General features: G+C 50.0%; 1 protein-coding gene across 2 annotated transcripts; it reads left to right on the top strand.

The window, feature by feature from the left end:
• The first annotated feature begins 546 nt into the window (after positions 1-546).
• On the top strand, positions 547-13496 carry IRF4 (interferon regulatory factor 4). Of its 2 annotated transcripts, none has more exons than XM_069493399.1 (8): positions 547-762; positions 1852-2038; positions 2833-2921; positions 3580-3721; positions 5199-5306; positions 7669-8022; positions 11353-11465; positions 13353-13496. In XM_069493399.1, exons 1-8 carry the CDS (start codon positions 547-549, stop codon positions 13494-13496), a joined length of 1353 nt encoding a protein of 450 aa, XP_069349500.1. The 2 variants fall into 2 exon arrangements, with proteins under 2 accessions (XP_069349500.1, XP_069349499.1); XM_069493398.1 differs by having other exon boundaries at positions 3577-3721.
• Positions 13497-14369: the final 873 nt, after the last annotated feature.

Below are 14369 nucleotides of genomic sequence, written 5' to 3'. Positions count from 1 at the left end.
CGTGCGAGGTCCTCTGCGCGCGGGGGCCACCGAGGGAGTGTGGATTGAGCGGGCAAGAGTGGAAACAGAGTGTTGGGACAAACGGGGTGGAAATGGCTCGGGAGCAGGCGAGGAGGAGCGGAAACGACACGGGACTGTGCAAACGGAGTGCCAAGTAGGGTGGCGGCTGGATTTTGGAGCGTGTGCACAAGCGAGAGCTGTGTGTGCGGAGCTCTGGGGCTGTGGCGCGCTAAAAGCAAGGAGAGTGCCAGCAGGTGGGGTGGAGGGTGGACCCTGTGGGAGGCGCGCTCTGGAGGCCGCAACACTGTGCTCGCCAAGCGGACGCTCCGGATCCGCTGCGAAGGTGCCTTCCTCAGGGGCCTCGGCGACACTGACGCGGCGCGCGCGCTTCGTGGTCTCAGGGACTCCAGGGCCTCGTGTTCGCTGCCAGAGGGGTTTGGGACAGGCAGGCTGCCTCGAGCGCTGTGCCCCGCGGTTGACGGGCAGCTCCGTCTTCCCCGCAGGCCGAGCGAGTGCGGGAGCGACGCTGGGCGCGCGCACGCGGGCATGAACCTGGACGGCGGCGGCCGGGGCGGAGAGTTCGGCATGAGCACCGTGAGCTGCGGCAACGGGAAACTGCGCCAGTGGCTGATCGACCAGATCGACAGCGGCAAGTACCCGGGGCTGGTGTGGGAGAACGAGGAGAAGAGCATCTTCCGCATCCCCTGGAAGCACGCGGGCAAGCAGGACTACAACCGCGAGGAGGACGCCGCGCTCTTCAAGGTCTCGGGCTCGCGGGATGCGGGGGCCGAGGGAACGGGCGGCCCCGGGTGGGCGGCGGGGAGCGTCAGGTGGCGACGCCGCGAGAGGAGGAGGGCAGCGCTCAACTTCTCGGATCTCGGCGCAAACGGGGAACCGGGTCCCCATCCGAGCGCGTGGCGAGAGCAGGGAAATCCCTGGAGGGTCGGCCTGGGAGGGCGGTTGAAGGCCTGAGGGTTCTTGGTTGTTTCTCTGTGGGTTTCTCTTTCCGTCCGAGCCTCGAGCCTGTCTCTGGATCCCTCTCTGTCCCCTTTGTCGGGGTCTCCTGCCTCCTTCTGGGTGCACCTGCGGGTGTGCGTGAATCTGTCTCTGTTTCTCTGTGGCTCTCACTGCGTCTCTTTGGTCTGTTTCTCTGTTCTGCTGTTTTTCTCTGAGTCTCTGTCTCTGGATTGTTTTCTTCTGGTTCAGTCTCTCTCCTCTCCTCCTAGCTCTCTTTGGGTATTTCCATGCTTCTGTCTCTCTTTGTCTCTCTGTCTGACTCTCTTTCCAAGTCTGTCTGTCTCTCTCTGGATCTCTCTCTCCCTTGCCCTGTGTGTGCGTGTGCGTGCGTGTGCACACTCATGCGGGCGCCTCTGCTGTGATTGTTCCCCCAGAGTAGTTCACCCAGGGAACCGTGCCTTGGGGCCCAGCCCCCACCTGTGGGCAGAGCAGAGTACGGGGACTTCCTCAGGGAATTTGCTCTGAATTTGCTCTGAGGCTACCTCAGCTCGGGTGACTGTCCAGATGTCCTCTGTGGGTGGCTGCTCACACCACAGCTCTGCCCTAGTCCTAGTCAAATGCCCGCAGTCACTGGTGGGGAGAGCCCACTCCACCACACATCTCACCCCCCCTTTCATAAATACCCAGAAAATGTTCCTCCGATGCGGCAGTGATGGGCTCCAAGTTGAAAAATATTCTGCCTGGGGGACAGCTGGCGTCTTTCTGTCTTACAGTTTGAGCAAACAGCATCTGAAGCACCTAAGCGCCATTCTTTCTTTTAAAAATACAATTCCCACATTCTTTTTAGAAAGATCTGCATTTTGACTTTTTGTTCTCTTCATTCTTTCCCACCAGGCTTGGGCACTATTTAAAGGAAAGTTCCGAGAAGGCATCGATAAGCCAGATCCCCCTACCTGGAAGACTCGGCTAAGATGTGCTTTGAACAAGAGCAACGACTTTGAGGAACTGGTTGAGAGGAGCCAGCTGGACATCTCGGACCCATACAAAGTGTACAGGATCGTTCCAGAGGGAGCCAAAAAAGGTGGGGATGCTCCCGAATTGGGGTCACAGAACAAAGGCAGGAGATACATGGATACACGTAGTGCCTTAATTTCACTCTGAGGGTTGCTTTTGTTTCTTTTTAATTGCCTGCTACCTCCTGCTTCATGCTCAGGCCCACAAGCTCCCTCCCCGAGTTGTTTGGGCCATAAGCTCAAATTCTTGTGGTGTTAGCATAGGGTCCTTTCTCACACTGTCAGCCTCAGTATGTGTGTGTTTTCCAGTTAGTTTTATTAAGGTATGAGTCAAATTTCAAAAAAAGAAAAAAGGAAAAAACTGAAAAACTCATTAAAGTTTTACTTACCTAATTGTCTTTGATGAGGAACCATTTTGTACAAGGAAAGCATATATCCATATATTTATGGTAATAAAAATGTGGGCTTTTAGAGTGTAATGTGGTCAGCTGGGGTGCTTATTAAAATCCAGATTCCTGGACTCCTCCTTCCAAGAGTTGGACTGGTGCGTCTGGAGCAGAGCCCGGGAATCTGCATTTTAAACAAACCCTGTGGGTGACCTCGCTTGGGAAACATCTAAGGCACAATTCACACATAGTATTTCCTTTATTTCTGTACCTGTCCTACACAAGTCAGACCTCACAGGGAAAAAATGGCATCAATAAATAACTGCCCAAGCGAGTTGCTGAAAATGCCTTATTTGTCCACACTGCGTTATGTATTCTAAGAATTAAACCCTCAGGTATTTTTCCAAGATTTGACATTTAGTTAAGTCAGTTCCTTTTTTCTCTCTGTGCCATTTCCCTTTTCCCCAATCACACAGGAGCAAAGCAGCTCACCCTGGAGGACCCACAGATGACCATGAATCACCCCTACCCCATGGCGGCTCCTTACCCCCCACTCCCAGCCCAGGTACAGTGGACGGTGGCACTGGGCTTCCAGAGGCGAGACTGGGTCTGTGTGAGGCTGTGTGAAGCAGCTGCCCCACACAGGGGGAAACACACCACTGACAGCGGAACTTGGTCTTTGCTGTGACCGTCCAGCTGCATGAATGTCCCACTTTCCACATGGTGTTGCTGCCGGTGTAGGTTTTAAGTAGAGGAGGCTTGGGTGTGTCCTCCTGTGGGAATATGCTTCTCCTGATTCTCAAATCTTCTGGGAAACAGACCTTTTGTGAAAGTAGAAGATTCAGAAGTAATGCTTCATCATGTGAGACCACAGGGCAGCTGATCGCTGCAGTCTTTCCTGATGTGAATGACAGCTCTGTTTTATCCACTTTGGTGGGTAAAAGAAGGCAGATTTCCCTGAAGAAGTTTTGGTGCCAGCTGTGGCCATATGATGAAGCTTTACACATTATAAAACATTACAACAGTGTCTCCATTGTGCTTTTTGATAGTCTGTGGCCACAGACTTTGTGCTTTTTGATAGCTTCCACTTAGGGTGAAATGCCTGGCATGATTTGGCCACCAGCCTACTAAGGGATTCCCTGAAGAGTTTGGGAGGATATAAGAGCACCCCCTTTCCCGGTGCCAGTGCTTTTTATCTCAGCTTCCCCGTGTTCTTTTAGCAGGTTCATAACTACGTGATGCCACCCCTCGACCGAGGCTGGAGGGATTATGTCCCTGATCAACCACACCCTGAAATCCCGTACCAATGTCCCGTGACGTTTGGACACCGCAGCCACCACTGGCAAGGCCCAGCTTGTGAAAATGGTAAGGAAGACACTGCGGCATGGGACAGAAGAGCTAACTTGGCCACGGGCTGTGGTGAATCCTGGTCTGTCCTTCTGGGTGGTACTGCAGCTCTTTGTCCTTCTCAGAGGCTGCTGGAAAGATTTCACATACAGTACAGGGGTGGGGAAGATCTTCTCTGTCCTGCAGGATGGTGAGGTCCCAGAGCAAGTTTAGTCTCAGGCTCCATGCTAGGCACTGCCCCGCATGGAGTCTTATTTAAACATCACAGAGATCCTTCCAGGTAGCTAAAAACAACCCCCCCCCCTTTTTTTTTAACAGAGGAGATCTTGGAAGCTCACAGAGCACCATGAAAAACACAAAAAATGTCCCCACAGGTGCTAGCTAACTGAGTCCCAGACAAACCTGCTCATTCGGGATTTTATGTGGTCCCATGCCCATAGGAGTTCCCCCGACATCAGAATGAGCTCACTCAGCAGAAGCACTGCCAGGTGCAGGGGAAGTTTCACAAGGTGTGCTGAATGCAGCAAAACTCAGGCTTTCAAGACTTTGGGGTTAGTTATTTAAATGGAAGTCCTGAAAAGGTCAACACACTGATCCTTCTGGATATTCTAGGAGTATTTGCTCTTTCACAATTTGGCCAATTTGCTATTTTTTCCAGTCATGTTCAATTCATCCTGGGCTTCTGGTAGTGAAGAGGTATGCCATTATTTAATGCTGGTATTGAGTGGCATGTTTACAAAAAAGCTCAGAATTTGGTTGTATTGGTTTTTCAAGAGTGATTTGCAGCCAAGGTTGGTTTCCCACATCATAGCGGAGGAATCAGCTAACATTAAACTAGCTTCTGAGATTCAGACCTGTGTCCAGTGTATCAGCTCCATTGAACTAATAACCATGGTAAAGAGGCAGTGTTTAGAATCGTGCAAAAAGATGAAATAGATAGACATATTTTGAAGCAAAGGTAACACTAAAGGAAGTGCCAGCAAAAGAAGGTGTTCTGTTACATGTTCCTTCTGTATCCCCGGCTAGTGCAACACTGTCTCCAGGAACCATGGTTCAGTTTTGTCCTGCACCCAGAAGTAGCAAGCAACATAAACATGGACTAACCTATTTGTTAGTTTTGAAACGGGCTCTTTGGGGTTAGAACTCACATGGACCTGAGCTCTCAGCTCTGCTGTGAACTTGCTGTGTGAACAGGGTCAAATCACTTAATCTCTCTGAGCCTCGGTTTCCCGGTGTATCAATTGTGGAGAGAGAGTTTCCTTCTAAAGCTGTGCAATAGCTCCTTTCTCCTTCAACCCTGGTTTTTCCAGTCGAACCTGGGCTTGTCATTGCCTTACAAGAGCGTGCCCTGCCAGTTGCTCATGCCGGGCGTGGGTCAGCAGGTGAGTGGGGCTCTGGCCCTTTCCTTCCCAGGCTTAGTGCACACCTCAGGCAGCCTCCCAGTGCACCGGGACTCTCTGTTCAGACATCATCTGACTTTTATTTGCAAATGCAGGTTGCCAGGTGACAGGAACCTTTTATGCTTGTGCCCCACCCGAGTCCCAGGCTCCCGGAATCCCCACAGAGCCAAGCATAAGGTCTGCCGAAGCCTTGGCGCTCTCAGGTGAGTGCAGCGTTTGGTTCTGGAGGCACCTGCAGGAGGCCAGCCTCTGCTGCCGGCTCCCTGTCATCTTTGGGTAGATTTGATGGACATTTATATAACTCGCTTTCCTCTCCTTGGGGTCTGAAGTAGGTGTGCATTCATCCTGCACCCGGCCTGGTCACCACAGTGACTAAGGAGCACTAGTAGAAACTTAGCGGTAAGAAGCCAGCTTGTGACTGTGATGACAGGTCCCCCTCTAGTTTGAATGGTGTCTTTTTAACTTCTCCATTGGCGCCTCTCAGAATTGCCAGGAATGTGCAAACACTCCAGTTCCCTTTGCTGAGGGCCGTCTTCAGCCAGTGCTCCCGCACTGTGGAGTAATTTGTTAGGAAAGTGCAAAGGCTTCCCACATTGAGACGCTGAACATCCTTCCAGGTTTAGCCACAAGCAGGTCTCCTCACCTGCTCCCTAGGGACGTGTTAGTGCTGGTCCCTCGTCTCCCCACAACACACACAATGTTGTGTGCCTACAAGTAATGCACATTTTGGTCTTCCTCTGAACTTTAATATAGCTTACAAATAAGTCTGATTTTTAAAGCTCTATTTCTAAAAAAAGTAAAATTCTCCGAGATCTTACCTGTTTTCAGAAAGGCACCTCAAGGCTTACTAAGCGTGTGTGGTACATGTATATTTATTGTGTAGATAATATTTTGGGTTGTTTTTAAGTGGGATTTGTATTTATATTAAAAGCAAATAGCTTAAGGTCTGGAATTCTCACCTTGCCCCTGGCTTCTTTAAAAATCAGCAACAGAAAACAAGTTACAGGGAGATGAGAGTTGTGGCACTTTTCTTGCTCACAGGGAAGGTGGGGTTTTACCTTCCAGCTCTGAAGTCCCCAGGGCGGGTGCCTTTCTTCTGAGGTGCTCATGAATAACTGAGGGCACCTTCTCGGAGAGGGGCTTCCAAGCAGGAAGGCTTGTGTTTGTTTTTAGAAACTTTCAAACCCTTTTCTTGAGTAACTAAGACTTGTGTGGGTGCTTAAAGAGTAGAAATAAACAGCTATTTATATCTCTGTGACCTCGTGATTTCTGACGACATTAAATGAAATGAAACCTGCCCCGCCAGTCACCTCAAATGGCCAACACCCACTCTCCCCGGGGCACCACTGACGTGCTCTCAGCCGGGGTGTCGAAGCAGAGGATTGAGACAGTGATGTGGGTTCAGTCTCAAAACCTGCCACTGAAGAATAGGAGGGTTTTGTGGCTTTCTCGTCTGGGTGTGCATAATCCAGATTGATCACCAGGCTTGGGCACGTTTGTCAGAGAACCGCGGCTCCTGTTCACCGTGAAGTCCCAGGCGGGGACCTGTGGGCAGCCGTCTCCTGTCCCAGCTGCCCTCTTGCAATTCGGCTCAGGAGGCTTAGCTCTCCTCCCTCGGTTCTTTCAGTCTGCAGGTGATATTTTAAAGATATTTCTGAAATCAGCAAAATTGTTATAAATGGGTTCATCTTGTTTAAAGTTTTAGCACAGTTTTAGAGTTCTTTTCAAACTTGAACGCAAAGCATAGTAGGAATTTTAGCAGACTAACTCCTAGAGCATTTTTCTCATTGTTGTCTCACAAGAATTGATTTTACGGTAAAACCAGCATACATCCAGTGTGGAAAACCAATTTAAAAACCAGAAAAATAAAAATAGAAAATAAAAACATCACATTCCACTACCCTTCCAGGTTCTAAAAAGGTGAACACACACACACATACATATATAAAAATATATATACACACACATATGTACATATATAACCTAAATGATGTCATATTGGTATTGATATTTAGGAAAGTTTCAGGTGTGTAGACATACTTTCTTCTCTCTGAAACATCGTTATAGTTTTTTGCTAGTAGAAATTAAACTTTCCTTCAAAATCAAAATTGATTTGCTTAAAGATGAATTCTCATTTGGTGACACATGACTATTTTAGACATAAATGTCACCACTATCAGCATCATCATCCAAAAAAAGGATGATTATTATTAACTTCTTAACAGTGGTGTTCTCTGAAGTAAACATATTTTGGAAAAAATTAATGAAAGATATGCCCTCCCAAAAAAAACCATCCGTGGACACATAAATTTGGAAAATGCTGGTTTGGACAAATTAAGTAAGTTTCTCTCCACAGGACTTCTCTAAGTGTTGGACGTGCTCAGGCTGTCTGTGGCTCCCCAGTGGGCAGACACGGCTAGACTTACCTGAGGCCTGGAACATTGTATTCGTTCACAGAGCATCTTGGGACTCTGGTTTCACCAGACGCCCTTGCTCCGGGCGAGTCGCTGGCGTCATGGCAGGTGGCTCGGCCCGCTGGCACTGACTCTGGGCTCTGTGTTGCAGACTGCCGGCTGCACATCTGCCTGTACTACCGGGAAATCCTGGTGAAGGAGCTGACCACGTCCAGCCCTGAGGGCTGCCGGATCTCCCACGGACACACTTATGACGCCAGCAACCTGGACCAGGTGCTGTTCCCCTACCCTGAGGACAGTGGCCAGAGGAAAAACATCGAGAAGCTGCTGAGCCACCTGGAGAGGGGTGTGGTCCTATGGATGGCCCCCGACGGGCTTTATGCTAAAAGACTGTGCCAGAGCAGGATCTACTGGGATGGGCCCCTGGCCCTGTGCAGTGACCGGCCCAACAAACTGGAGAGAGACCAGACCTGCAAGCTCTTTGACACCCAGCAGTTCTTGTCAGGTAACAGATCTGCCTGCCCCAGAGGCAGGGCTCGGAAATGACAGGGTCCCTTCCACCCCTGGCTGAAGTCTTCCTCCCGTTAACCCGGGAGCCCCACAGGCTTGATCCCAGACCAGGTCTCCTGTCTGACTGAGTCTGACCTGAGGGTTGGAGGGGTGAGAAGAGGGCCCGGATGAGGGATGAGATTGCCCAGGAGGACGGTGGCCCAGGCTGACATCTTGCAATTCTAGTTTTCACAAAGAGTCACCTCTTAACAAGGTTACATGTTATTGCAGCATGATCTCAGCAAGCACGTCTGCTGATGTGGCGGCTCTTTTCAGGTTCCTAGAAAAATTATGAAGGTTGGAAGTATATTGTTAACATTCTTGGTTATGAGATGTGTCACCCTTGTGCAGATGCCCCGCAGGTGGGACCAAGGACTGAGTATACTGAACTGATTTTGCAAAGGAGAAATTATGAGAGTGCTTTGAGTTATCTCTGTGATATGAATGTTTCTAATCCTATTTTTAAGAACCAGTAAGTTTTGATTTCAAGATGATTAAATTAGCCCTGGGTTGGCTTTTGTGAAACCACTGGCCATGTCTCTGTGTGGGCTTCATCCAGAGGGTTCCTTTAGCTGTCCAGGTGCAAGACGCCTCCTTTGCGAGGGAGAGCTGCTCTGCCTGCCAGCCGACTGCCGGCTCCTCCTCTGGCCTTTCCTAAACCTACTCTTTCATGAGGTCCCCATCAGAACTACCCCTTGGTCTTTGGTTTTTCATGTGCCTCCCCTTTTCCTGAATATGCTTCTTCATTCAATTCATTTAAAATAAAAATGTGAGGCATCTGTGTGCTCTGGCACTGCTAACATTTGCTGAGCCTTTGGGGTTTAAGTGGCCCAAATTTGCGTAAGCTCATCTAAACTGTCTTTCGGTGCCCAAAACAAATAACTGACCTTCACACAGAGGCTGACAAAAGGATGAGGGAGAACTGTGTTGGCTCCAAGGCAGTGGCAGGGGAGGAAGGCGCCTAGGGCTGGACGACTCACTCTGGTGGCAGAACCGTCCCCAAGCCCTGGCTGGGACCACCTGTGTTGAGGTCAGATGTGGTGCTAATGGTGGGGACTGAGGAAGCCACTGAGCGGCACCCCGTTGGCATCTCCTGTGAGAGCCCACGTGTCCCAGGAAGGCTGAGGCCTGGTGGGTCTACATTTCTTCAGAGATGTGGATCTTGGTGTCTTTGGGATCAGAAGATACCACAGGATGAGGGCTTTTTAATTAAGGCATCCCAGGAAACTGGCACTTACTTCTCTGAGTGTCTCTTGCCATGCATGTTTTAGGAGATAGACTCCCCCCTTGTGACCAGGCTGTAAGGTTCGCTTTGCGTCATAGGTGCACTGCGAGAGGGGCGGGCACAGGCCGACACCAGTGAGCACCCCACGCTGCGGACTCCTGTGCCGAGTTCCGTATTTACCTGTGAGCAGGAGCTGCTCTGGCTTGCCGCCTTCCTCTGGAATCCGGGCTGTGTTTTTTGCCCACTGCAGCCTCTGACCTCAAAGCGCTCACTGAGGTTCTAGGAGGATGCTGCGGACTGAAGCCTGCAGCTGTGCGGACCAGCTTCTGCATGATGATTAAGGATTCCCACCAAATGTTCTCATGTTAGCAAGTGTTTGAGGCATGACTTTTTCAGAGAATTGTGCCAACTTGCCACTCTGACCAGCTTGTGTAGGTGTAGTCTCAGACCACGGCAGTGTGAATGTATTTTACACATTCTGACTAAGTCGTTTGGGTTTGATTTGAATTCTGGAAAAAAAAAAAAAGGCAGGAAGTCAAATAGTCCTGTGAGTTAGCTAGAAACGGTTCTTCAGTTGAAGAGAACAGTGGAAATCTTTGATATCTACCCATTCAGGATTTGCACATCGCTAGGGACAGCCCCAGAGGCACGGCCTGAGGGTGTGTATCTGATAAGGACACATCTGAGGAGCTGTCGTGCAGAAGCTTTAGTGGCTCCTGTGTAAACTCGCCTGTCTTGCAGACATGACATTTTACTGTCGCTGCAGGCAGGAGAGTCGTCTGGTGCACGGGCGGAGAGCCCGGGTCGACATCAGAGCCTGGCAGCGTCTTCCCGCAGTGCTACCCTCTGCTTCTCATCCTTGGGCGGGGGTGGTGGCTCAGGGATGTGCACATCTGTCAGCATGATACCTCAGGTCATCGGTGCGTCCCCGGAGTGACACAGTTTAGGGCCAAGGCCTCGCAGACGCCCAAGCAGCGCTCGGTCCGGGGCTGACTCGGGTGCTTGCTGTGGTGCCCAGTTCCCTAGCTGTCCTCAGTAGCACAGATACTTGATTATGTGGGCTCTGCAGTTGGGGGAGGCGGTTTTAAAATAATTCTGGGATATCAGAACATAATGATTTTTTTAAAAGAAATTTTCTCCTTTGCATAAATTAGTCTTTTGCCTTAGCAGGACTACATTTCTGCTTTTTCCCCCAACTTCACTCCTGTCTGCCACCTTTTGCCCACCATGAGTGTGGCGCCGCAATCAGTGTGTGTCAGCCTGGGCCGCGTGCCCTGCGAGGAGCCCGGGCCGCCCCGAGCCACTGTCAGGAAAGCCCGTGCGGGTCTGGGTCCCGGGGGGGTCTGGGTCCCGGGTCTGTGTCCCGGGGGGGTCTGGGTCCCGGGGGGTCTGGGTCCCGGGGGGGTCTGGGTCCCGGGGGGGTCTGTGTCCCGGGGGTCTGGGTCCCAGGGGGGTCTGGGTCCCGGGGGGGTCTGTGTACCGGGGGGTCTGGGTGCCGAGGGGGGGGGGGTCTGTGTCCCGGGGCCGTCTGGGTCCCGGGGGGGTCTGTGTCCCGGGGGGGTCTGTGTCCCGGGGGGGGGGGGGTCTGTGTCCCGGGGGGTCTGGGTCCCGGGGGGGGGGGGTCTGTGTCCCGGGGGGGGGGGTCTGTGTCCCGGGGGTTCTGGGTCCCGGGGGGGTCTGTGTCCCGGGGGGGGGTCTGGGTCCCGGGGGGGTCTGGGTCCCGGGGGGGTCTGGGTCCCGGGGAGGGGGGTCTGGGTCCCGGGGGGGGGGTCTGTGTCCCGGGGGGGGGGGGTCTGGGTCCCGGGGGGGTCTGGGTCCCGGGGGGGGGGCGGTCTGTGTCTCGGGGGTTCTGGGTCCCGGGGAGGGTCTGGGTCCCGGGGGGGGGGGGGTCTGGGTCCCGGGGGGGTCTGGGTCCCGGGTGCGCAGGGCGAGAGTGTGCCCGATCCTCCCGGCCTCGTCAGAATCACAGAACGCTCTCGTTTCCTCATTAACCTGCCATCGGTCAGTCATGAGGGTCTCTGAGCATCGTTGTTTGTGTTTTTTTCTTGCGGGCTTCTCCAGAGCTGCAAGCGTTTGCCCACCACAGCCGGCCCCTGCCCAGATTCCAGGTGACGCTGTGCTTCGGGGAGGAGTTTCCGGACCCCCAGCGACAAAGGAAGCTCATCACGGCTCACGTGAGTCCCCGGTGCATTCACATCACCGGGTTTCCCTGTTCCGTACCAAGGTCACGGTCCCATTTAGAGAAGTCCTAAACGCGAAGTAGACGTCTGCGACCCGGGAAAGCCAGCAGAACCCTTAAAACAGTGCGGGAGGAAGCACGGTCGGGCGAGCGCCCCCCGGGCCCGGCTGCTCCCGGACGCAAGACCCGCGCCCCGCAGTCCTGGGAGGAGACCTCAACTGCGGGCACCACGGGCCGTCCTCCTCATTCTGCAGGAAAGTTAACACATTCCCATTTGATAGGGATTGAAAGGACTGGCGCTAAAAGGTGCCCATGAAAATCTCCCATGTCTAGGACGACCGCTGTGCAAATGCTGTCTAGCCAGTGGCTCTTCCTGGGTGGAGCAGCCTTTCCCAAGTGGGAAGCCGCCCCCTCAGGGCTGGGCTTACTTTGTGGGTCCCTCCAAATACATCCCAGCCCCTCTTCTATTCCTGTGATCTTAGAAATTGTTTAATTATTGTACATATGCTATTTGAAAGAGGCTAAGTCTGTCAAGGAGTTCAGGTAGACAAGACTCATCATGTCCTCTAACATAGTTCAGGATGCGTTCAGCTGTGGCGAGTAAATGTCTTTTTCATAAAAAAGAGAAAGAAAAAAGGTTTCTATAGATAATATTTAGCATTAATCACGAATACCTAAGATTTTTGAATTTGAAAACTCCACATTGCTACATCCCTTCAAGACCTATTAATGGGCCAAGATAGTGAGCAATGCCAGGTAAAAAATTATACCCATAATATCAAAATTTAGATCTTATTTTAGCTCTGATGCTGTTTCTTGTTGAAAACTGAAATAAAACACACAGGCCCTCCTTCTTCATTGTAAGATTGTAAAAACAAAAACCAGCCAACAAACCAAAATATAATCCCATAGACTGTTCTCATGAATTCTCTCTAGTGATTAACATAATAATTGATATGATTTTTTATATAATAATTGATACCTTGTTAACAGGGATTGTTAAATGGCTAAATAAACTTGGCATTGCTAAACAACATTTAAGAAATTGATGATCCACTCCAGCTTCAACCTGATTTTAAGGGTTATTTGGTTGCAAGGCCCTCCTGAAAATGGCGCTGTATGGTCCATAAAAGGAAAACACATGTGTACACACATGAGTTCTTTTTTTTATTATGGGTTTAATTCATTTCAGGTACTTATATAGGAGTTATGCTTAAGTCATTACATAGCAAATAACAAGACTCAATTTAACAGCACAATTTATTCAGAGCATTCAGCTTGTCTTAGACATTACAAATTCAGGAAAAGCTGGAAGCTGAGGGTTTTTTTTGTGAATGTGATCCACACTAATAACCAAACTAGATAAATTTGAGGCCAATTAACTTCTCTTTTCCCACAATAGCAGTTTTGTTGTTGTTTAATTTTACTTTCTTTTTCTTTTACCTTTGATTTAAAATTATATAGATTGTCTAGAAATGAAGTCATTCAGGATGAGTTCTGAATTTCAAACTCTGCAAACTGCAATTGTGGAAAAACAAAATCATTGGCTTAAATTACCCTGAATATTACCTAAGACTTCCTTTTAATTTGATTATTTTACCTGATCTGCTTTGGTCTGAGTTAAATGTGAACATTAAGTGGAAGGTGATCTAAAAGCAGCACCTTTAACCCAGAATTAAGTAGATTTTGGTTACTTGTTTACAGGTGACTTTATGTAAGGACTAACAAAAAATTGGTTCTTCAATGGCCCCAGATATGAAATGTTATGTATGTTATAGCATGAAACTTTGGACTTTACTGTCCCTTAGAATTTGAGAGGTATTTAATGATGAGCTGATTGCAGGACATCTCAGTAATGTCTTTTTTAAATCTCTGATTAAAGGTGGAACCTCTGCTCGCCAGACAACTGTATTATTTTGCTCAACAAAACAGTGGACATTTCCTGAGGGGCTACGAGATGCCCGAACACATTAGCAGTCCGGAGGATTACCACAGATCTCTCCGCCACTCCTCCATCCAAGAATGAAAAATGGCAAGACAAGTGATTTTGTTTCATTGTAAATATTTGACTTTGACGAAGACAGCTGATTGACCCCGTCTTTTTCTCTTGAGGAAATCAGAAACAGGGCTTCAGCACAGCAGCTGAGCATCACAGCAAGAGTGTGTGTAGGGAATTTTGGCTGATTGGCAGACCAGCTCATTCCCAAAGGGAAGATGGTCTTCCTGGTCTTCCCAAGACAGTGATTTCATTGTTCTGTAGACTTCCGTCGTCCACGATAACTGTGAAAATTGACCAAGTGGTGTGTTTACATTTACTTAAACTGCCCTCTTTAATTTGGTGTAGATCAGTTCTTGTTTGAAGACTGAGCAAACTTGTGTTTGAGTATTGGCCACTGACTAGAGTGATAAAAGCACTCAGGTGGTGGTGTACCATTTCTCAGGGAAGTAAAGTCTGAATTGGAGACAACTCTGCCCACAAAAGAAATGTATTAATGTACTCAGGAGCTGTAGATTTTGAGGAAAATGCTTGCTAGGTGAAGGAAACCGAGTCTTTGGCTGAGGTTCAGCCGTGATGCCTGTGTACCTGTGGGGGTCCCTTGCCCCTCCACCTGGCCTTCCATTTGCACCCTCCTTGGTCTTTCCCGGAAGCAGGTTGGGTAGACCGTTACTATTTTCTTGAGGCAAAAAGTATTATGGCCACTCTTGGATGGGACATTTTTGTCTGTCTCACAATCTAGTGCTGTTTGAGAAATGGTTAAGTTTTTTTTTTTTTAATGTCACAGTATTACGGGGTACAAATGCTCCGGTTACATAAATTGCTTTTGCGAGGCCTGACAAGCGTGCCCACCCCCAGATAGCATGCAGCGGGTCCGTTAGGTGTGGATCTGCCCATGCCCTC

Source organism: Eulemur rufifrons, chromosome 18 (genome assembly GCF_041146395.1).
Source record: "Eulemur rufifrons isolate Redbay chromosome 18, OSU_ERuf_1, whole genome shotgun sequence".
Classification (NCBI taxonomy): Eukaryota; Metazoa; Chordata; class Mammalia; order Primates; family Lemuridae; genus Eulemur; species Eulemur rufifrons.
Note: the sequence above shows the minus strand (reverse complement) of the source record. Positions and strands in the feature narration are given on the sequence as shown.